The sequence below is a fragment of the Manis pentadactyla genome, chromosome 11, assembly GCF_030020395.1.
Source record: "Manis pentadactyla isolate mManPen7 chromosome 11, mManPen7.hap1, whole genome shotgun sequence".
Classification (NCBI taxonomy): domain Eukaryota; kingdom Metazoa; phylum Chordata; class Mammalia; order Pholidota; family Manidae; genus Manis; species Manis pentadactyla.
Window position 1 is genome coordinate 22,909,545 of NC_080029.1, and position 25,513 is coordinate 22,935,057.

Genomic DNA, 25,513 nt, shown 5'->3' on the forward strand with positions numbered 1-25,513 from the left:
GCAATGAATGATGTCAGAAAGTTTGGGAGGAGGCCAGGGTAGAGAGATGACGAGCATAAGATTCTGAAGACAGTGGTCATAATATGAGCACTAATATGAATGAATTTAGAGGCATTTTAAAGAAACAAGTGACTGATGAATATTTTCTTCTGAAAGAAAGTAGCATTTGAAACCCAATGGTGCAGAGGTAAAAAAGGGGACCGAACTGGGAAGTTGAAAGTGTATTGACCAAAAGTTGGAGATGAGAGGGTTGCTGATCAAGGAAAGGAAAGGCTTCTGAGATCAGGTTGAAGGTTCTTTTGGGGTAAAAGTTAGAAACCATTTGGAATGACCTAGAATGAATGCAACAAAGGGAGAAGAGAATTGAGAGCAATAACAACAGGCAATTTATAGACTAATGGAAACTTGCTGGAAAAGGAAAGCAACTAGATTTAAGTGTGAGAATTGAAATATTAGGGTTCAAGGTTTAAGGGATTTAGCAGTTCAGGGCAATGCAGAGATATGGAGAGAAGCCATCAAGCTGAGCTGCTGTATAGAGGGGGTCTGGTTGCTATCCTAGTTCAAATCACTATCATTTCTTAGCTGAACTGTTGAAATAGTCACTTAATAGGTATCTATGCCTTGTGTCTAGTTCCATTACAATCTTTTCTAACATGGCAGCCAGAGTGATCATGAGTCACATCATATCATGTCTTCAGACATTCCAGAGTTTGCCATTGACCTTGAATACAATCCCAAGCCGTTTCCATGGCCTAACAGTCCCTTTATCATCAAGCCGCTGTCTACACCTTAGACTTTCTGTCATACCAGACATCCTCTTGCTCCAGCTATATTCATCTTTTTTTCAAACTCTCCCCACATATTTCAAGCTAGAGCATTCACACTTACCATTCCCTCTGTCATAAAAGTCCTTCCCCAAGGCTTTGCATGACTGAGCTTTCTTGTCATTCAGCTTTCAGTTGAAATGTTTCCTCCTTATAGACATTGTCCCTGAAGTAGTTACCCACCCACCACTAAACCTGTGTGACATCTCCCTGTTTTATCTTCTGAAAAACATTTGTCAGCCCATACTAGATTCTTTTGCTAATTTATTTATTGGCATTCTGCACCCCTGCCCCCAGAATGTATGTTTCACAGGAACTGCAACCATAATTATGATGGTCTTTTATTTCTGTTGCAACTACAGAGTCTAGAATAGTGGTTGGTCCACAGCGGGAATCATCCCACCCTCCCCACTCATGTTTGTTGAATGAATGAGCAGAGAAGCTGCAGCCTTTGAAGGATGGCCTACAATTTGGGACTCTGAGCCAAACCCTTCATTTTATAGGCAGAGGTTTAATGGTCTAAGAAGCTATGACTCAAAAACAGGAGGATTAAGAAATTGTATCAGTGAGCAACAGTAAGAAAACAAGACCAAGATCAGAAAGGGCTCTGTAGTAGCCTGGGCACCTACTGTAGGTAGGCTCATAGTAGGAAGTCCATGGAGCATTATTTGCAGAAGCTTTATCATTGAGAGGCATTTACAATTTAAAGTGCAAATATTTTACACCCTCAGAATTAACCTGCACTGCTTTCTTCTGGTTTGCTAAAAAAATTAAGTGCAAAGTAATAAAATGACTTTCCGCCAAGGCTCTCTCTGACCACTTTTCCTGAAGCTCTCTGGGTAATCTTACTGCAAATGTGGTTTTTAAGCACAGAAGATGTATTGAGAGTTGAGACTGGGGAGGAAGTTTGAAAGAATTAACATGTTGCTGAGGGGCCAATACTATTTTTAAGTTGGCTGGAGCATACTGCTGTTCTGTTGGTGATGGCAGTGGGCACACTGCTATCAAAAAGGTAGAAAACAAAGTATTCCTTTGGAGTCACATGGGAGTCAAAGCCGTGTGTGCTTTGAGGACTAGGACCTGGGGCATTTCTAAGGATGAGACTAGATAACTATTAGATGACCTTGCTGATTCAAATAATTCTTCAAAGTAGTAGTGCTGTTATCAGGAGAAAACTCCATTATTTGGTGAATCCTTCCCAAGGCAAAAACCCCATCTCCACACACCAAGGAGAATCTTCTAAGAAATCCTTATTTTCTGAATGATCTAAAATGGCCCTTCAGTGCAACACAGGAAACTGAGTGCTCCAAGCCATGAAAGAAGGATGGAATTATCTGAGTGTCAAACTAAAACAAGCTAAGTTTGGAGTCAAAGACTGTGAAAACTACTATCCATTTAAGTTTGGGTAGAGATGCTCATTATGACTACTAATAATCAGAACAATGATAATAAATGCATTTAATCCTAAAGCAGGAGGCATAATTGACAGCATAGGCATGAAAGTCCTATGATCACCCAAGGGTCGGCTGTGCCTGACAGTGAGAGTGGGAAGAGCTAGAGCAAAGAATAACAATTAAAAAGAAATTGACATATGTGAATTGAATCCAGCACATTACCTCCAGCTTCTGGTCCAGTTTTTACTACAAAATTAAATAGAGAGGCTACTTAGACTGTAGGAAAACTTCCACTGAACTCCACAGTTTGTACCAGGTCAGAGGAAAAAAGCAAGGTATGAGAAAATAGGAAGAAGAATCAGAAGTTTTCAAATTACCGATTTCTAGTTACTAGCATTCTATTGAAAGGAATGAGTGAAAAACGGGATGGTTGTGAAGTCTGGAGACCTAGACACATGTATATATGAAATGGTTTTTTGATATAACACAGGACAGTTTCCATGACATTAGTGACATGACATCCATGGCAATTATATGAGCTATTTGATGTGTATGGTCAGTCAATAATAAACATTGTTCAATGTACTGTGCAAAACTGTGTAAATGCAGTGTGTTAATGTATTTCCATCAATCTTACACATATGTCCATGAGGCTTTGCCTTAAATTATTTGTGTCTTGATTTTCACTGAGGAAATCTGTGCCTTTGGCATACCACAGAGGCAGTAATCAAAAAAAGGTTCAGAATGGGGGAACATGAAGCCCATTCAACATGGCCAGGTCACTCAATCCAGCTTCAGAAGCCCATTCTACCAGTCCCACATAAAAATTATGTGACTCTGTCATAAACACGGGATGGTGCTTCAGCCTGTTGAAAAACCTTTGAGTGGCCTGATAGCCCTTCAAATGTGGGCATTAGCCTGGTCACAGGACATCAACCTGATCAGATGTGGTATGTTTCCAGACTTTAGAGCCCAACTATGGTCCAAAGACTAAAGAAAAGGATACAGTATGATCCCTACAGCAGGGAGTTAGCAAAGGCTGTTCCTTTTGCTTTGGATACTTTTCCTTGTCCTTCTCTTTTGTCTATGCAACTTCTTATCATGAACAGCACAGTTCTTAAACTATATCTCCAAGAAAATCTCCCCACATCAGACTATTAGCTCAAGTTCCTTTCTGCTTTCTTGGCAGCCTGTCCTCTTTCATCACACCCTCTTTGATTGTGATTAAATAATTATTTGTGAAATTGGCTTGTTTTGTACCTTCTCCCCATGATGTAAGTTCTATGATGACAGGCAGCACACGTATGTCTTATTCACCCCTCCATCTCCATCCAAATCCTTCTACATAGTAGGCAGCAACTACTAAATATTTATTGAGCAATTAATCTTCTGCTTTCAATTCCCTACCATCATCTTGAATTCAAATTAAGTACTAGAAAACAAGGTCACAAAGCCCCCTTTACAAATGCTGTCTCAGTCTCACAAGCAAAACCCCATATACAGATTTGCCAGAATCTCCAGTCTTTAAGAAAAAAAAATTCTTCCACACACCACCTGGGTCTCTCTGTCCTCAGGGAGTTTGGGGGAAAGCTAGGAGATCTGGCTAGGAGGCCTTGTTCAATTGTCAAATCACTCCCTTGGCCTCGTTTACTGAGCTCTTTAGGACACAGGATGATTTAGCAGAGCCAGACATGACGACACCATCTCTGATATTTTCTAACATAATCGCCTTTCATTGTATGTTGCAAAGGAAAATGACTCTTGAATTTAAAAAGGATGCTGAGATGGGAAAAAATGTTTACAACAAAAGAAAGAGGAAAAGCTCTCAAACAATACCTAATAGAGTGAGAAGGAAAACAGAAGACCGTAGCTCACTGAAAATGAGAGAGGGAGGGAGGGAGAGAAAAATACTACCATACCTTGATTTCCCTCTCATCAATGACAGAACTGGCATTGTTTTATGTAATTTATATTTCCCTCTATTATTATTAGGTATATAGCTGATTACAACATAACAAAAAAAAAAGTTGTTTAGACATTAACCCCAAATTCCTCATATTAAAAATCATGAATTTCTCCATAGCTACTTCCTTTAGGAGTCAAAAGAACAGTATGTGGTGCTTTCTGTATGGTTTCAGAAGCAAATCCTAATATTTGCCCTCCTTTATTCAAATATTTTGATCTATTTCAGAACCTCCAGCAATCTTTGTTTTCTGGTTTAGGAATGTTGATAGAAACAATTCCCTGTAGAAATAGCCTTGGGAACATCCTTGCCATCTCCACTCAAATTTCCCCAGAAACCTATTTGTGATTTTTCTTACACTGGACACCAGTCATGTAACATTTGACGCATCCTTAGTATAATTACTTAAATCGTCTTTCTAGTATATATATCCATACATGTCCAATATTAATTCATTCATGCGTGTGTGCATGCACCCACGTGCAGCCCCATCTGTGTTTTTAGACTGTATTATTCCTCTTGAGGGACAGAAAATACGTGAGGGCAATTCTTCTATGGCACCTATTAACAAGCACATGTAAGGTAAAGCTAATAAATATGCGTGATAAAGAGATAAAGCTGAAGGAAGCTGAGAGCCAAGTGAACAGACTTTACCACCAAACGCTGTATGACAGAACTCAAAAGCATGCGAACACACTGACTGATGTTCCATAGCATAAAAACTCCAAATGGCAATTCCAATCCTTGCCCCTCTCAAAAACACAAGCAGCTGGTGGGGGGGCAGAAACACTGAGCTATGCTCATTTCTGGATGCTAAATAGTCAAAGTACTTATATGTATCATTTAATTCATACTCTCTCTGAGATGGCTGGGGAATGAGTATTAGCATGAAAGAAACACACACACACACACACACACACATAAAAAAAGGCCCCTAAGGGAAAAAAAGGTAAAATTTTTGCCTCAGTAAATGGAAGGAGTTGATAACAATAATTCTTACTGGAATTTTGCATCAATGGTAAGGTTTAATACATGTAAAATACTCAAGACTCCACTATACCGTGTTGTTACCCTCAAAACTCCATGCTTTTCTGAAATTATACTTTTCCATTGTGTTTGCATGTGTGTTATATGTTTAGTAATAGATTAACTGAACAAATTATATCAAAACTAGGATGCCACCATAGGACAGCTAATGGGTGAGTAACTATAGAACAAGTGTGAGGCTTACAGGGAAGCACATGCAGTTCTGGACACCTGACTTGTAAGTGCTTGTTTAAGATCTACTGACAACGAGTTGGGATTTCAGAGAGAAAAGAACAGGTGCATTCTAAGAATCAGACATCAACCGTTACCTCAGCAAGAGCAACATTGAATGCCTGATGACACTGGATAAATGCTGTCAAATTTATTAATGAAGATGATTTCCAACCAACAGGCAGACCATTAATCTAGGGTGAGGGTGGATAGGACATTCTTCAGACATGGAAAGTCTCAGCAGTTGTACTTTCCACCCACCCTTCCTCAGGAGGCTGCAGGAAGACACACACCTCCAGAATGAGGGGTCAGCTAAGGAAGACAAAACTCAGGATTTAACATCAAAGGGAAGCCCACGGACTTGCCGAACTGAAAAGAAGGAAAGATCCAGGTTGAGAGCTGTGAGGTACCCAGATCATACCGGTGCAGGACTGGGGGAGACCTCCAAGAAAAAAATGGAAATGCTAGATTACCCATGTGTTTATCTGAACGTAGTTTTATCGCTGTGTGAGCTCTAACACCAATAGGTGATTAGAAAAATAAGCTAGTGAGACAATGAGGGCATTTTCTAACAAAGAGTTGCAGGGGTAAAGAAACATAATCATAACAGTAGACTGTTACATTGGGGGGAGCATGTATTCCATTCTTTTCATTGCTGCACCCTCAGTCTCTAGAAAAGTGCCTGATGCATTCTGAGTACCTGGTGAATATTTGTGGAATAAATGAGCGCACGTATGATATCACATTTTTCTCAATAAATGAATGTCATAATAATGTAAACTCAAAATGCTGATTTAATCAAAATGTGCCAGAATTTTATTTGGAAACTGGAGGTGAGGAAGTGTGTGTGTATTGGGGGATGGATGGGGGAGAAAATTCAATCATTTTCCTCCAGAGTCAGAAAACATTTGTTAAATATAAAACTGAAAAAATATAATAATGTTATTAGAAATGGGCAGGGACATATTTGAAAAAGCATCTAAAAGCATTGCAAGCATGGAGCAGGACTACATGGCATGGCAAGGAGAGGAAAGAGACTGCTGTTGCTTGCTTGTTTTCCTTTAGGCCTGTAGATACTCCATTTATTTTTAATTGCAGTGTAGTTTCAAGTGTACAACACAGTGATTCAACATTACAGATATTATGAAGTGATCACCATGATAAATCTAGCTACCATCTGTCTAGATACTGTCTTAAGTTGGGTTTCTCAGAAAACAGACTCTGAAACCCAGTTTTGTGTGCAGGAAGCTTTGGGAAGAGTGTCGTCAGGGTTAGGGAAGGAGAGGAGGTGAATTTCCATACAGATGTAACAATGAGCTCAGCTGATTCTAGCCTACATAGGGAATGATCTAGCTTGGAGGCACTGCCCAGTTGTTCAGACTTGAGACACAGGGCTGGGTCTTTATATGTTTCCCCCAGACCCACCCACTATTCACTGGATATGGGCTACCCACAGAACAGGGGCTTGACTTGGGCAAGGTGGCTTTTTACTCTAGGACAGCTCCTGGTGGAGGGCTCAGCCAACAGCCATCAGCTAACACACTCCTCACAGCTGAAGTGATGATGCCTCCGCCCTAATGTAATGGGGATTTGGGTGATGTGTGAGGTTTTAAGCTATGCAAATGTATTATTTAGATACAAGTTAAATCAAAACATCAAATTAACACATGCTTACTGTTTAAATTTAAAAAGAAGGGCAAGCAATTTGCCCCCTGACATACAGTTTTGAAAGATGAGTCTGGCACTTGAAACCAAGTTGGCCCATCTCTGAAACTCAGCTAGCTGTGCGGGGCTCAACAATTGGAAAATCTCTGAGATTCTGCCAACATAACAATTCTGTGAGACTATACTCTCAAGCCAATAAACAAAACATTTGCAGTCAATATTGTAAACTTAGTCCTCGAGACCAAAATAGGTTTCAAATGCAATCACTTTATTGTAATGTGGTTTACTATAGCCATCTTTGTTAGTCTAAAAAGAGACATTGTTTACATCTGAAAGTTGTCTTTTTCGAGTAGAAATTAAAGACCTTACTTTTCAAAGTGACCTGCAGAAATAGAGAGTTGCTGTGTCTGCAACTGTAATAGCAGATCCGTGTGCTCAAGTTTCTGTAGAAAACTGACCTAAAACTGAGTCTGCTCAAATTAAGGAAATAATTAAGAGGTCTACTAGAATGTTTGTTCCTTTTAAGTAGAACTGTATTTATTTCATTTTTTGTTTCTCCAAAGCCTGGCACTCATGAAACGCCCAGTGTTTGTGTATAGATTATATGTCTTATGAGGAAAGAGATTTTTTTGGTCTGTGTTGTATATTCTGTAGCCTAAGTGCCTAGAACAGTACCTGGGCAAAACTAAGTAATCAATTTACACCATTATTTTTTTAATTGAATATATAATCCAACTAAAATTGAAGTTACATGCGGTCACCATAGCTATAATGCGATATCCTTGTAAACTCAACTTGGAAAATATAGCATTTTCTAAATTAGATTAGAGTACACTCTATCTAGGTTAATGAAATTGTCATTTTATCAGTAGACAAATGTGTTACAATAGTGTTTTTATTATGGTCCCATCTTTCTACAAGCACCACTTTGTGTAGTTCTCCTAAATGACAGAGTCAGAAATCCCCCTTTCTTTGAATAAGAAACAGTAGTGAATCAGACATTGTGGTTTATACTATACATACAGAGAATTATTTTTTTTTTAAGTAGCCCTTTCAAACACTAGAAATCAAGCAGGATATAGAGGCAATTATATTATGGAAGTTACAAAACAATGAAATGATTCTGTCCAGTCTTTTGCTTAAGTGGTTGGGAGTGATATTTGCATAAGTTACATCATATTGATTCTTGCAGACAGAGGCTCAATAAAGGCAAAAGAACATGTGCAAAAATAAATGTCTGGGTGGGGGGAATGCAGAAGACACAGATGGAGGCACCTGTTTTATCTGGCTTTAAAATGAAAACAGCAAAAAAACATATAGCAAACAAACAAAACCAAAAATAAATAACAATAACCAAACCCCATCCAGGTCAGTCATCTTTAGTAAAAAGTGTCTATTTCTGTCTTTGTCCTTGTTCATTTCTCCCTCATGAAATCCACTTTCAAATGTCATCCCCACCCCCTGGCCAATAGATCAAGCATTCCCAAGCAGGATAGATAGTGCAGAGGAGAACTAATAATGATAATAATAATAATGAGAAATGGCCTCAGAGATATATTTAATGTGTCTTCTTCTCTCCTTGTCTTTCTTCAGAGGAATAGCTTCCCAGCCAGTGGGGCATTAATCATCAGAACAGTAGCTCCAAGATAAAGGCTGGGTGAAATTTCATTTTGCATTATAGTGTGAGTTGTGGGTGCATGAATATGTGTCTCTCTCAGTATCTGGGAGGAGGAAGTGGGAGGCAGAGGAGAAAAACCTGTCATTTTATATATTTATACTGCTCAAGATGGTCAGGACTGGTTCCCCATTGTTATTGCAGATTAAAATCATTCACATCCTTCTGCCTTCACTGGAGGTCACCTCTCAGAATGGGGAATAAATATTATGACAAGTTAAATTCTACCTACTTTTTTCCATCTGCCTCGGGGGCATATAGCAGAGTAAGGGACAGAAGGAGGAGACAAGTGGAACCAGGAGCAGGACTGTCATGGGATAAGTGTTTGCTGATCCTCAGTTGGGTGTCTGCTTTCACTTACATAATACTTGGGGTTAAAAGATTTCCCGATTTGAAGAGCCCTCAATTAAGTTTGGGAAGACCACTGAAAGAGACAGGTAGATAGATGCTACAACCACTCAGCAAGTAACTATAAATATAGGCTAGATTCTTCCTCCATAAAATGAGGTCCACATATTGAAGCATGACATAACCTGTGAACTAGCTAGAAATGCAAAATCTTAGGCTCTTCCCCCAAACTAAATCATAAGCTGTCTTTAAGCTTATGATTAAGCTTTAATCTTATGATTTAAGCTTTAAGCTTATGATTAAGACCACCCCAGTGATCTGTGTACACATAACAGTTTATGAAGCACTATTCAAGTTAATAAAGGCAAACACACATGTGCATTTATTTCCCCAGCCATCCCATCCCATCCCTGGATGATGAGATAGCAAGGAGAATCCTACATTCTCCATGTAGCTAACAGAACTACCTCTCTAGATAACCAAGACATTAATTAGAAGGTTTCCAAAGGCAGGACTGTCATAACAGCTTCAGTGTGTTTCTAATTTTTACAATCACTCCAACATGCACCATGAAAGCACATCTCACCCCTCCTCCTGCCTTGTCAAAGACAGAATGGAAATATCCATCTTGAAGCCTGGTTAGCAGTGATTGCTGCTGGAAGTCATTTCCTTGTCATATATAAATAGAAAAAAGGGGATATACTTGCAGAAAAAAAATCGAACTCATTTTTGAACTTCAGTTTAAACTGGAATCATTGATTCTTTTTGATGACTCAAGAGACATTTATTAAATAGTTTATCTTCTACATTGGGAGGTCATTGTGGAACCCTTTCTGGAAGCTTTCATTGAAGTGGGGGGTGTGTGGCCATGAAAAGAAATCATTACTTGTATTATCATTTTATTAAATCAAAGATATTCTATTCATTTCTCTCAACCTTAGCTATCCAGTCCACGAGATGGGTAGATGGTTTATAAAGCGGCATAATCACAGTGTACTTCTGCCTGCCCTCTCCTCTCCTCTTTCCTTCTCCATCCTCCCTCTAATTCACTTATCTATCCATTCAACTATCATCGCACATGCAAGGCACCATGCTAGATACTGTTTAAACAAATGAATATATTGTAGAAAATGTAAATCTATTCTTATACTTGTTAGATGAAAGAGTGGAAACTCAAGGAAGTTAATTACCATATCATAAGCCAAATGGCTAATTAGTAACAGAATAAAATATAAAATTTAGATGTTACTGAGACCTGGATTAGAATCTCACTTAAAATGACAAAAACAATAATAATAACCTTTAAATGAGTTGCACCAATCTACGCCCTTGATCTGTACTACCTTAACCAACCCATGCAGTTGGTGTCATAATCCCTATTTTTCAGATAATGAAACTGAGCTCCAGAAAGCAACAGAGCCAAAATGCCACAGATGGGAGATGAAATCTGACTAGAGTCATGGTTTTAACCACTTCTTCATCCACGGAAGAGTCTTTCCCTCAGACCAGAGCACTGCCTCGCAGCTGTCTTTGTCAACCTTGAAGACAAATAATATTGACCCCCCTCCTCTGCCCTTCCCTCAGCAGGTAAATATTTGTTCATGTATTTAGTACATTTTTGTTTTCTTCAACAAACCTTTCTTGAGCTCCACTTTGAGGCAGGCACCCTGCCAGGTCCTGAATATCAAGGGATGAACTACCTAGAGATGATACCTGTCGTTAGTCTAGTGGTTTCTCACAGCACCTTCCATCAAGGTTCTTTTGAAAAACCATGAAGTAAATAGGTAAGTCTGGAGCTGGCTGAATCACACGGTCATGATCAGGAATGAATGGGCTCATACAACACACTCGGCCATCACAGAAAACAAAGGAGGTGAATGAAAGCCAGTAGGAGTGCCCCACCGACCTACTCACAATATACAACCAGGTAAGTGGTCCCCAAATTAATTTTCTATCCATCCCAATGAGTAGAAGTGATGGGTCATTAAAAATCATTTTTATTTGCCTAGAGTTAAAGGTAGATTTTAGGAGAATTAAGAATTCAGAAATTTGGGAAAGGCATAAGGAGAAGAAACTGGAGAAGAAATGTAGGTGATACCACATTTCCAAAAGTGCTTTGAAAAGTCTAAGAGCTAGAAGTGGTCCTTGCTGTTGTGATGACAAATAAGCCCCAAGGAAAGAGAAATTAAGACAAGGAGCCAGTAGTCTCACCAGACACAGGGAGATGTCTCTGGGACTCCTTATCCTTGAGGCAAAGATTCCAGAGCGGCAAACCGTTGCTAATGACCATCCCCGCTGCCGAGCCTCACCAAGGGGGCCTCTAGGAGTCAGGGTCCTTGGAAAGAGACAGCCTGCAAGTATATGTGGTGGGTGTGCTCCCCGAGAAGGTGCTGGTCAATGGTTGTTCACTCATGTTTTAACCAGTAATGACTGAGGGTTTACTCTGGCTACTGTGCTTTAGCAGTGCCTGAAACAAAGATCTTGCTGGCTGAGAACTCACATTCCAATAAATAGACACAATAAACAAATAAATAAGTGACAGCTGGGAAGAGCTGCTTCAGGCAGAGGAAATGGCAAGTGGAAAGACACAGATGTCCTTGGTCTGTCCAAGCAGAGCTGGGATGAATGAGGAGGCACTCATTTAAGGTATGGCATTTAAGGAAGTGCCCCAAAACTCAGTTACCAATGTAGATGATGTTTTATTGCAATATTTTGAAGTTAACATTAATGCAAAAGCTCTATGAGAAGCAAAATGTCAACATTTTAAATACCAAGGGTACCTGACCATGCTGTACCACCCTCCCTTGCCTCCACCTTATCCTGGCCCTCTGTTCAAGGAAGAGCCAGAGGACCTGTGTGCCCGAGGCAGGTAGAAAACATGGTCAGGGGAGAGCGAGGAGGAGATCATACATGACACAGTAACGACTTGGGCTTTAGACTTGGCTAAATAGCCTATTAGGTGATCAGAAAGACCATGAGAATTTTAGAAACTTTTGGGGACTTCCACAGCGAGTAGCCGAAGCTGACTCCACATCCTTCCCAGCTGTCCCCACGGCTTGAAATAAAATTCAGCGCCAAAGCAGTTCTGGTAGAAATTCTACCCTGTAAGGATTACAGCCTAATTAGAAGGGCATCTCCACAACCTCTCCTGGCAACTCAAGGACTTCCTGCGTACGATGAGGACCTTCTCAGAGGACCCCTTTATGGGGCTGAAGCAGCTTTGGGAAGTGCTGATCTCATCCACTAAAACTAAAATATTAAAGAGGGGAGGAAAAGAAACAACACTACAATCAATTCCTTGGTCTATTTGTCCTGCCAACATACAAGTCTTTAAGAGGTAGGAAAACCTGTCAAGTTCCTTTACTTCTTTTCCCCCATTGGAATTATGCAGTTCTGGGGAGAAAATGTCATTGCAGAGTTCTTACAGGTAATGAGTCAATTAGAGTCCAATCCTTCCCCCCAAATTATTCTCTGAGAGGAGAAAACAGGGTAACGAGGAGAGGTACAGAGGGTACCAGTGTGAGGGTAAGGAGGATACAGAGCTATTTCTTGGCTGGCAGCTAAAGTCTAAGTGGACTGACCAATCTTCAGTGTCCTCCCCAGTTATGAGCTTTGGCAGGAAAGGAACAAGCCTTAAAGCTGCACGTGATGTAAGGCTGTTAATCAATATTAGTTGAGCCCTCATCCTAAAAAATATATTTCCCCTGGAAGCTCTGTTGTCTAGTGGTAAAAGCGAGGGATAGAAAAGTGTGTGGACTCCTTGTCTAAACTTCTATCAAGCTGGTGGCTGCTGGGAAAAGGTGGAGGAGCTTAGAGGGGATAATTCTTTGGTTACATATAAGCATTCTTGATACAACATATCTTCCTCCTGTTATAACACAGGATTTGGGATAAGGTAGATTTATCTCATATACCAAATCCGAGCTATTTGATTATTCAAAGAACCTTGGGAAAATTTGGTGCTCTAGTCAGAGTCTTAAAATGCCAATGATAAACAGCAGGCTGTAAATGTGTCTCCATGTATTTTGTTGAACTATGTGAAATTGATGGTATTTGACCATTTTTATATTAAAACATGGCAATTTCCTCTGCTTTCCCCTAACAGAACTACTCTCTATGTAATAACCATTCAGCAGAGCCAATTCCCATTCTAGAAAACAAAAGAGTTTCCCATGGAAATTTCTTCTAATTGATGAGTTCAGTGCTCTGGCTCCATCTGGGACCCTCACAGGAAATCCTGGGTTATCATGGGTTCCTTTCGGGGGTTAGACACAATGGTTCTTCTCTGTTTCTCCAACCGTACTGGAAAGCTAAGCTCTATGAGGATCTGTGAGTTCTGGAAGAGTGTGTTGGGTTGAAGTGGTTTCCCAATGTAGAGTATTTAGAGAAGACTTACGGGGTAAGCCATGGCCTAAGTTCTTTCTGCCCATGATTGTATTTCTTGCTCATGGGAAAGGTACTGTTCTGCCCATTTTACAAAAATGAAGTTGAGGCTTAGAGAGACTAATCAACCTGCCCAGAGATACACAGCCAAGTAACTGCAAGAACCTGGAGCCCAACCCAGAAGTTCTGACTCTAAAGTGCACTCTCTTCCTTTTAACCTACTGGGACACACTACCTGGAACATGCAGTGCGAAGAATCAGCTTTTTAATCACAAGTTTTTGTTTTGTTTTGTTTTGCAATAATCCGTATCAGTGCCAAAGTGTGCTTTTCACTGTCCCCAGCCTAAAACAGAAAACATACCTGGAGAACTTTCTGTATTGATATTGTTACAGAGACTGAAAAATTATGGCTTCCTTCTGGGATTTTTGAAAGTGGTTTACATTTGACTACCAGATTTGTGGGTTTGAGATAAGAATGAAATATCATAGAGATATCAAGTCTTTCATTTCTCCAATTTATTAGGATAGTTCCAACCCAGGCTGAGCATTGTGATTTTCTGGTCATTTTCTGGTGCCAGGCAGCACGCCCAATGTCAAGGTGACTTTACCAACATCCAGCACAGAAAAAGTGGATCATGGGCAGTTTCCTGTTACCAGCTTATAAACAATTACAAATGGTGACTTACACAGGATGCACTGAGTTCCTTTACTGATAGCAACTCAGTCTGGAGGTCTAAGGTAAGAGATTATTATCTGTGACACTGTCTTCCTCTTTGCCCCTTCCTCTCTCACCAGAACATTTTGGTCATGGCTATACGTTACTACTAAAAGACTCTTATTTTTCACTTCTGCCTTCTAGTTTGAATGATGACCAAGGAATTTAAGTGTAGGCTGAACTGAACTTTTTCCACATTAGAAGCTGACCCCAATCAGTGTCATGATAGTAATCTTCCCACTTGGGGGTCAGTTGTAGTGTAATGGAAGTACAGGCACAATTGCTGAGGCACCCCTGGTAGTAAGACCCAATCCAGTTCTCCCCTCTCGGTCCTCTCCCATTTGGGGGAGTTCCAGACAAAACTCTCTGGATCTGGACTTCTTGTCTCTCACAAACCCCTCTATGCCCTCTCTGCTGTAGTTGAAGTTGGCTATCTCTCTCAGGAATTATCATTTCTGACTTTGACAAATTAGCTTCTGACATTCAACCAACATGGGATTTGTTTCTCTTACCATATATCCAATTGTACTCATTCCACAAGGCCCAGTTCCGTTGCTGCCTGATCCATAAGATCTAGCCAAGCCATCCTATACACCACTCCTCACCTCCAACCCCCCACACCACCATTAAGAAGTCACTACTTCATATTGATAACTAATGTCAAGCCTACTTGCGCTCTTCATCGTAAGTTCCTAGATGGCAAGGATCTTGGATTCCTCTTATTTGTGACCCCAAAAATATGTGTGAATATATTTACTTCATAGCAGAACATAATCTCCAAGGCCCACAGAATTCCAGGATGGTTTAAAAATGGAAGAGGAAATTAAAGATGGACAGTGAGGTATCGTAAAAATCTATTTCTGAGGCCTTAGAAACATTTTACTTGCCAGGACTAATTTCAGCCTCCAAATTCTACTCTGACCCTCCTTCAAATCTCTATCTACCCCCAAATCTCACCATCACTCTGAACTACAGCCCCATTTTATTGAGGTAGATACTTGTTTGAAAAGGCATTGACTTGCATACCAAATGTTGGGGATAGAATATAATAGTAAGGTTAAAACTTAATCTTACTCTTCATGATATACTTGTTTCAAAGCATTTTTCTTATATTAATTCAGTCATTGTCAAAATAATCAAATGATATATGCACTAGTATTATCCTCCTTTCTCCCCAAGTTTACAATGTAGTTGAATTAGGTGGTAACACATTCTTGCTACTCCTCCCATCAAGAAATGAGGTTTATGCCTCCTTTCCTGAAACTGAGACTTGGAATACTCCCTCTAGGAGCCCTGAGCTTCCATGAAAAAAGTTCTAAAGACTACATGGAAAGGGACATGGACCCAGCGGAGTCCAGTGTCTGCCAAGACACAGTTATGTGAGTGACGGCAGACCCTCCTGCCCAGAGAGCCACAGTATGACCTCAGTCAACTCTACATGGGGCAGAAGAATTGCCTTGCTGAGTTCTGTCCAAATTTCTGACCCACAAAACTGTGAGCTCAAGTGACACAGTTGTTGTTTTATGTCACTAAATCATGGCAAAATGTACTTCACAGCAATAGTTAACCAGAGAATATGTGACTTGTCCAGGGTCACTTGGATAATATGAAGAACTAGGTTTTTAAATTGAGATAATCTGATTCTAAGTACATGCATTTAATCACTCTTCTCTAATCCTGCCACTGAACAAGTTAAAATTAAAAAATTAACATAAAAGCACACTGATCATTCTGGAGAGAAAACCCCCCAAGCCATGCTACTTCTGGTTGTTAAATGATGGAAAGGTGTGTAATAAAGCCTGTCTTGTTTTCTGATTTATTCAATAAATAATTGTTGGGCACCTTCTAAGTGCCAGACTTCTACTTGAGAATTGTCACTCGTCCACCTGCTTACTTTATTTTTTTTTGTTTATTCAGGGGAACACCTAGAGACATCCTTCTTAACACAGAGTGAAGAACCAACGCTTGGACACCACAGCTGTGAGTAATTTAAAATAGTCCATATAATTTGCAAGCAGTTCTCTAACAAACTAGAGTATTAGAAAGATCAAAGTATTGATTACTTCCAGAAGGCTGGCACGCTGGAGGGCCATAGAACTAAAAAACTATTTGTTCACATTCACACACAGTTAAGAGCAGCCTTGAAAGCACTTTGCAGTTTTCCTTTGATCTGAAATCAACATTAACCAAGGCCTATCAGACATGAATGGCTCAAATGCTTTCTTAGCTTATGTTTCAAGAAGGAACCAGTAGATTTTTGAATAACAAGACTTTTTACACTTGTGGATGCACAAGCTTATTTTCTTTCTCCTGGAGGAGTCTAATTGTAGGACAACCCTGCTTTAGCAATGTTATTAAAGCAAAGGAAGACAGAACAGAGTATTATTCGGAAAAGGCTGTGAGTTTTTACACATAGGTGAAGATTTCACACATAGAGACTGGTGAACATGAAATCCAGTCTTCCCTATTTCTTTTTTTTCCTTTCTGAAGTATCTCTCACAGATAAAATTTTTATGAGTCTACTTCATCAAACAAATTTACCAGATCACATAGCACATATTAGAGGTTCTGAGACTGACCTTCCTCACCCAAAGTCTTCAGATTCTGGGAATAGTCTTAAATCTTGGATAGAATCTAAGGGTTGTAGGGTCCCTACTCCTAACATGGGCTTAATGTGATCCACAGGATATACTTAATATCAGAATAGGCTTGGAGACAAGGCAAGCTATTGAGTTTTTTGGAGCCCAGGGAAAAGTTTTTATTGTTACTTGGCAAAAAAAAGAGTCCAAAATCCTTGGCATAAAGTTATTTCCTCTAGCTGTCTTTACAAAGAATATGGAGTTTTTGATTGTTTATCCCAGTCTAATCCATTCTTGCTAGTCTGCTGGCTTTCCTCCAAGAGTATGTATTTACACACCCTTAAAAACAAAGAGTGTGAACAGACTCATAACTCATTTTTACAGTCTTGGTAGAAGCTAAAAGGAAAGACATGTAGATGTAATCCAAGTATTACTGGACTCAAAGGAAAAGAAACCCACCAGACAGGAAGCTGTTAGAGAGATCACCCTCCAGCTGTCCATATCCTCTAAAAAGACAACAGGTTCTATTATGTTTAGAGTCTTAACCACTTGCAAGACTTTTGTACCTTGTATCCTACTCTTCTGCAGAATGTCTGGATTTCTTAGTCATGGAAAGAGTCACCCAATCTGTTCCCATTTATGTATTTTCTGTAGGAGGGAAAGCTAAAACTTGATAATTACCATGGCTTAGTCCCTGAATCCCTATGCAACATTAAATCCTCCCAAGGTCACAGAAAATTTGGCCTTGAAAAAGACTACAAGGCCAGCAGCCATTCCTATGAAGAAAAAGCCATTTGTTCCTGTGCCTCCCACAGTGTCAGTGGAATGTATTCTGACAGAAACAGAACAAGTCTGCCAAGACCTGTGCAGACAGAGCTATCCTTTCACCAGCAATAAACAGATCTGCTCTTGAGCTATAGAGAGTCATAATAGAAATAGATATTGCCTTTTATCTTCTTTTCCGTGAGTAGAGTGAAGTGTCAGGAGTTATTGTTTTAATATCAGTGAAGAAGCGGCTTTTTTTGAGCATGTGCATAGGTATGCATGTAAAAGCACATGCCACCTCAAGACAGCTATGCTAACCAGGTTCTTAGGAGCCTTCCTAAAACACATGAAATTGGCCTGATAACATCATCAGTGCACATAGCTTCAAACTGTTCCTGTGGAGTCATGTAAGGACTTGTCTGAACATTTCTGTTAAAAAAAGGCAAAAGGAAGGTAGCACTTTCACCTCTATCCAGCTCACATAAACTTAACTCAGGAGAATGAGAACAGATAGGGGGTTTAATTGGTTATTGACCTTAAGTTTACAATGTCCACTGAAGTCAATGGAAGGGTGATGTCAAAGACTCAGTTGAGTCCCTGGAACTGTCTTAAAACTAAGAAACAGAAAGGACAAGTACTGATCTACTGAATCTTCTACAAACACTAACTAGGCTAGGGGTAATTTCCCCACAAGCAATTGGAATGTCTTACTTTATGCCAGAGCATTTAAGGCTAATAACTCGATTAACCTCTTGCCCCCTACTAACTAGATTTATGGAATGCCAAGGGAGTCAGTAAAGCATTAAGCTTTAGCTTGGGTATAATTACTTTTAAGCAACAACAAAGAAAACATTATCACAAAACTAAGGACGCCCTACATAGCTAAACTCAGATCTTCACATTTTCTAATGTACTTAGGACCTCAGTCAAATATAAAGGAAACAAAATGGACAAAAAAATAACAAGTGATTAATTAACACTTAACATCAAACATAAATACTATACTCTGTGAGGATTAGTCAAATCTCCAGCTTCAGTTGTCCTTGATTTAATGATACACACTGGCCTTAAAAATGAACAATTCATGTTCCAGCAAAGCCACTGGGAGGTTGTGAACACAACAGACCTAGGATATTGTCTTTCCTATGATAAATTTTCCTTTCCCCCTTTTCCATTTTCCCTACTGAAAAAGAAAGGTAATAAGGTGAGAGGAGGGAGTATTTCATACTGAAAGTATTGGCCACTGTTCATTTTGAATAACAGCTTTACCATTTCAGCAATAAATATGGTGGGAAGAATAACCCATGAGTGTGCACAAGACTTTTATAACTTGTTTAGCAATGACCCTGCCTTTCCTTACTCCCAGGTCTTATTAATATGAGTGTCTGTAGGCACCTTCCTACAAACACGGTAATTCAGACTTCTTAGCTACATAGCAACATGGACCATGATAGCAATGTCTCAAAGACAAGGGAACAGAGTTAATTGATAGTTGGGGAAAGGCTTACCTGAATGCTGGCTGTAGAGCGATTCTTACGGGTTGTGGTAGTAGCCATTGTAGTGGTGGTTTCCATGACGGTGGTAGACATTTCTGGCGGCATGGAGGTCGTCTGTGTTGTTCCCAAGATTGATGGGACTTCTCCCACCAACCGGACACTCCCATTGATTTTAATATTGGGGTTGTTCTCAGCTGCCATGTTCAATACTTTCAAACCATCATAATAGAGCCCAGAGAGCTGGCCTTGGAAGAGGCGTCCCTTGTCCTTTCCACCGATGGCTATCTGCGCCTGGGTGTTGAAGATGGTTAACTGCCGGCCTAGTGGGTTGGGTGGAGGAAATAGCATTATTCCCATATGTCCTCTCTCTTTGCCTTGCCTGGTCTGAATGGACCAGGTATTATAACAGGCCTGCTTGAGCAATTAAAGGGGAGAAAATCAGATAACAAAAACTCAATACAGACATTGGCAAATAACATTTGTTTATCTCTTCCACTGTCTAGCTGAGTATCTTAGATAACCTGAATAATTGACTCTCTATTTCTTTATTGTAAGGAGGGAGAAATTTTGGTTCAATGATGAACAGTACTATGGTCTTTCTGGGTATGTAGTTGTGCATGATAGAAAGAGATTCCCCAAATTAGGTGGTAACAATAATTAATCACAAATACCTATTGGACTGGCTTTTTAACCTACAAAACATAATGTCAATTAAAAAGAATTATATATGGCAAAGAAAAACTAGGTGAGGTACCTCAGAACTCTGAATTAAAACCCTAGGTCTGATAATTCAACTAACTGAAATGAAATGGAATTCCAGTTAAGAGACTTGAATTCATTGCACACTTGTAAAAATGAATATTTCAGTCACCAAACACCTCATTTCCTAGAAATGTTCAGAGTGCATAATATTCTACTAATACTTTCTGTTTAATAAACATAATGACAGATAATTTCTTATCTCTATTAATTCTGGGGAGGAGGAGTTACAGTCACACAGCTAATTGTCGCCCTGAGATAGGGAAAATAAGTAGCCATTGTTAAGGCTCCGGGTCAGGGGTGAGAGGAAAAAAAGCTATCATTCCAAATCAATTGATATTAAAAGGGAAGATGGGTATTAATGAAAAGAAAAGCAACACGTAACACTTCTTAAAATGATACAGAGGTATACTGATGGGTTGAAGAATATCAATAGCTCATCTAATTTGGAGTTCTCATTTGGGAAATCATTTATGCTTCTGTGGATAGAAAACTATCAGAATGAAATCATGGCAGAGTGGAGTTTAAAGGAGTATCACTCAACTTCTTTCCAACTAGTTCCACTTAAAAAAAGCTTCTCATAAGTGCTAGACCCTGCCCAGGAAAACCCAAACAGCTTTTTAAGGGTAAGACCTTCTATCTTAGTATTTCTCCAATTATTTCCTCCTGCTTTTCAATATGGAGAAGGGGGGGAAACTTATTCATGGAATTAAATATATCCTTTAGTCAATGATAAAACAATACTTCACTCATTCCTAATCTAATTGCCTGAATAATTTTAGCTATAAATGACTAGAAACAATGTTCTGTTGCTCTTGCTTGCTTAATAAAAGGGAGTCTATTTTTAAAAGACTGAGGTTTTTGTTCCACAACTAATATGTATAGAGGCAAACTGTGATGTTTGGGCTCTTAACCTCTATCACTATTACATGGTCTTTAAGTCTACATAATGCTTAGCTATCCTTGAATTTCTGGTGTATAATGCAGAAAAACTTCTCAGGTTAGAATAACGGATGGAATTGAAGAGGCAAAGAAGGGAAAATGCATCTGCTCAGAAAGGTATTCTTCATATGAGTCAACTCCATGCATTGGGCAACTCTTAAAGGCATATTAGTCAAGAATGACTTTTAAATAATATCCCTTTGGAAGCTTCAAACACTGCAGTATGGAGAACTGGCCAGAGAATTTTGTTCTAGTGAAAATGATCTGCGCTCTATAAAAATACCTGGAGCATGGAAATGGAATCTGCTGGGCTTAATGATAACAGAATTGCCTGGATCCTAAGGGTATAGTCAGAGTAGATCTAATAGATTCCCACTGTTTTCCCACCAATTCCTCCTGTGTCCTGTGCATGGGCATCATCGCCTGTCCTTTGGCCTCTCATTTCTCATACAAGATGCAGCAAAAAGTTCAATGCATGGGAACACTGGGTAATGGTCTGTAGCTCATACATCTTTACTATTTATTTTTTGACAATAGCTTTTTCTGGGAGCCAAAAGCTTACCACAAGAGAAATGCCATGATGTAAGGGGAGGATAAATATGCCCTGAACATCACATAGGCATTTAGAGCAGCCTAATATAATAAAAAAGAAGCAGTGCCTAATGGGAGATCTCTAGGATAAAATTCATATTTTACACCAGATAGCCCTAATGCCAAGCTATCCTTTCCATTCATGTATCTGGTGGCCAACTGTTAATTTTTATTCATCTCCTTTATTGCATTAAGTCCAGCACTGTTGATCAGGTAATGGTTACAACTGATTATAGATAGAATTTATATCTCTAATATGCCTGAAACTACCTCAGATCTATAATAGCCCTCATCTTATTTTCTGGGTGATATTATTCTGCCAATGCTTACAAATAAAAAGAGGGACAGAGGGGATTGAAATGCAAAGCTGAATTACACTGGCTCGCCTTCATTTCAGTTGCCATAGTTCACTCTATAAAGGGGTCTTGCTTGTTCAGTCTGAGCCAGGCATGAAGAAAGGCAAGACATGTTTCCTGGCCATATGACTAAGCTCCTGCTCCCCTCCGGATGGTGCTACTGTCCCAGAGAGATCTGACTGATTAATGCTTTAGACAGAGAAGGAAGCTGTCCACGTTTCAGTTTTCCATCATGTCATAGGAAGTATTTAGATATTTGTTTGCTTGTCTGTTTCATGGTCTATTTCTAGCTAGACCTGCTTTTCACCTGTTTCAAGACCCTTTCCTAGCCCTCTGGACCCTGGATTAGGTGGTTAATAGGAAAGCTGGCAGTCACTAAAATAATAGTGAGATATTCTCTCTCTCCTGCCATCTGTGTTTCCAATCAATTTATCTCTCTTAGCTAGGTAAGCAGGAGTAAGTCAATAAGTGAGAAACAGCCATCACTACCCTCTTCCTAGGAAGGATATATGAGACTGACTAGAGAAAATTTTATAATCTGCCCAAGATTTCTCAAAGCAATGCCAGATCTCATTATTGTCACTCACTATGATCAAGTTTTTTTTAAATAAATGATCATGGCATCTGTATCTATCCTAATGTGAGAATTGTTTTATTATCAATAATTCAAAATGTGTAGCATATTACTTTTTTGTTTTGGGTGCCCATCCTCTTGAAAGTTATTACTGGTCCCTCATTCCTCATTTGGATATTAAGTTCACATAAGTGCTTAAATTAAACCTTTGCACATCTCCAGTCAGTGTTGCACAAAGACTAATTAATTAAACCTCAGAACACCCTTGGGGAACAGGCAGTATTATTTCTCTTCTGCTCAGCTGGGAAATCTGAGATATAAAGAGGTTAAGTGGATTGTCTAAGGTCAGAAATTCAGTCAAGAGCAGACACAGCCAGAAAACAGACTTGGGAATGCTGTGACCCAGATCTCTTCCCCAGTGACAGAAATAACTCCAAAGAGCACTCTAACTACTTCCTAATATGTTTGCCTAATCATCCTCCTGTCTTTATCCTTTTTTATTTGTTGTCTTTAGAAGGTCTTTTGGTATTTATTTTCTATTCCTTTTCAAGGGAAAGTTAGCTAGACAGAGGAAGGGGTAAAGCAATTGAATGAATCGCTATTACTCACCCAAAGAACAACAACAAAAAGTAATTTCAGTTAAAACAATGTAGAAGAGAGAATCTCCAAGTTTGAAAATAATTATTTTTGATACTATATGCATATGTAAACATAAACGTATTTGATTAAGAAACCAGAATGCCTCCCTCCGTCCCACCTGAACCGCCCCTACCCATCCCTTCAGCTTGTGTATTTGAAAGCATCCTTCTATATGAAAGCCAACTGATAACAATGCTATCATAAAGAAAACTAAAAGCCTACTAATAACTTTATAATGGTTTATACGAATGAAAACGCCTGGCATGCTATTAAACTGAGACTTCAAAAGGCAATGAAGTAAAATAAAATATTATTAACATAAAATTGAAAGAAACAAAAAAGTCCCAGGCACATGAGACTCAGACATGCATCTAGTTTTCTTTTCCTTTTTAAAAAGTGAGGCAACCATTGTCTTTAATGTTAAAGGGACTTTATGAGCTGGTGATTACAAAACAGAATTATTTGCTTTTTAGAGTTATTCTTAATTTATTTTTAATTAGACCACGTACGTTAAAATCAGGGCAAACAGTTAAGATGCAGTGAGGATTTTCCGTGTTTAAAGGTCTGTTTCCAACCAATTTAAAACCGCAGTCGTCCTTTGGTTGAGGTGTATGCTAACTAATATATCCAATTACTTTTTGTATATGGCTCAGTCAAATCTCTACAGATTTTAAGAACTCACTTTAAGGTCTTGAGGCAAGAGTACCTTCCACTGGCTCAGGCAAGAACAGGAAATGGGAATAAAAAGGTAGAGAACTTTTTTCACTAAAAGATAATCGTTTTCATCCAAACAAGGAGGAGTCACACAGAAAATTCTAACATCAGGTATACCTGCTGCCCTTTTATTAACACAGTGGTTGTTTTCTTCAGCAAATCAGAAACTGCTGCTTTGCTTTTCGTGGTCCTTTCCTCTTCCAACTCATTGTCTTCACCACTTACACTTTTGTTGCATAAGTAGCAAATACACAGGCTATTGTGCAACCAAAGTGTAAAATAAGTTTCGGCTTCTTTTTTTTTTTTTAGTTTCAGTCAGCACCTCAGACACGATTAACCTCTTATGAAACACTTTTGCCTCTTTAATTTTATATCTAAAGGCAAAATCCACCTTTCTCATTTTTTTCCTTTGTTTAAAAAGAAATGTTAAAAACCAATGCTCTTTATAACATTTGTCTTAAGCAGTTTTAGGTACAAGAGTCAGTCTGTGATTTTTGTTAACCATGCTACAGATAGTAAAGCCAAAACAGCCTCGAGGTGTAAGTTTAAAAAGTACTTTTGAAATCTCTTTAGAAAGCTCTGGTATAAGAGGTAATTTAAGACAAATTAACAAATGTCATGCAGTGGTTAAATTGCCATAATACACTTCTTTGTTTAGAGGTTCCTGCAATGTCTTGTTTGTAGTTGTCACGCTGATAGCAAGCTAGATGTTAGTCCCTTTAACTGTATTTTAATGGCAATGTATTATAGCATGATTTATCAACATATGGCAGGTGGAAGGTGACACAAATTATAATGAAAATTAAAACAGTCATTTACGCAGCAGGCGATTATCATTTAAGGAACATTTATTTACAGGCTTTAAAAATGAGGGTTTAGAATCAAATGATTTTAAAATGAAAGTTTTAACGACGGTTACCTTTTTCCTGCAGCCACTCCTCTACGGGCCGGTTATATTTGAAGGGGATTTTCTGTTTTACCATTTGGAAGCGTTCATTATCAGTGTTGCCTTTAAAGTTTAAAAAACAGCTTAAAGAACAATCTGAAAAGTCAATAAGTCATTAAAAAACATCCTAGGTTTTGGTTTGTTTTATGAAGTTTTTAGAGATAGATATCAAGTTATCTTTAGTAGAGGTGGAGTCGAAGTCACTCTGCCCTTGGTTGACAGGCAGTAGGTCAGGTTAGTCTTAGCTATGCGGTGCTCCACCATGTTTTGGGAATGGGGCATGGGATGGGAAGCAGGAAGAGGTTTGGCCATTTACAAGAATGGGTTTATCTTCACTCTTCTCCATCTCACCCCAAGCAGACCTTAATCAGGCCAGTGGAGGCATAAAGACCCCTTTGACTTGTGAGTAATTCACCTCCCCGATGAGTTTTATGATGTGGTAGGAGATCTGCGGCATCTCAGTCATGTAGGCTGGACTGCACTGAATCAGACCAGAAGCATGGACCATGGACTTCCTTATTCTTCTCTCAAGCATTTGTAACTCCTCTGCCTTCTGGAAGAAGAGAACTAAAGAAGGAAATTTAAGTCTTGACGGCCTAGAGGGATATTCCATAAAGGAGATGCTGGCATCCCATTTGCTATGTTAAACACGTTGAGTATCACAGATGACTCTTTGCAACTCTCTTCTTTTGTCCAGATTTGTTCCACAATTTTTAAAAAAGAAGGAAATGGAAATAAATATCAGCTAATAAGAGCAGCTATAAATATAGTGATAGAACATGTGCAGATTTTTGAGCACCTACATTTCATTACTACTAATAGATGGAGGCTTTCTATGTTTACTTAGTCTCTCTCTCTTACCTTCTTATGAGAGGTTCTTCTTGAACAAGTGTCCATTCATACTTCCAAGTATGAAATACCTAATTAG

At 39.2% G+C, this 25,513-nt stretch overlaps 1 protein-coding gene across 17 annotated transcripts in view; it reads right to left on the reverse strand.

The window, feature by feature from the left end:
* The window catches only part of NRXN3 (neurexin 3), a 1,462,828-nt gene that overhangs the window by 119,728 nt on the left and 1,317,587 nt on the right, over positions 1-25,513 (reverse strand). For 9 of the 17 annotated variants that reach the window (XR_008992434.1, XM_057488259.1, XM_057488257.1 and 6 more), the window contains 2 exons: positions 24,559-24,648; positions 19,077-19,384 (listed from right to left, as the gene is read on the reverse strand). Coding sequence is in view for 16 of the 17 variants with exons in the window: in XM_057488259.1 (XP_057344242.1) it covers positions 19,077-19,384; positions 24,559-24,648 (398 nt within the window). In the remaining variant the exon portion in view is untranslated. The remainder of the gene's footprint in view (positions 1-19,076; positions 19,385-24,558; positions 24,649-25,513) is intronic. The other 8 variants (XM_057488265.1, XM_057488261.1, XM_057488260.1 and 5 more) reach the window with 1 other exon arrangement.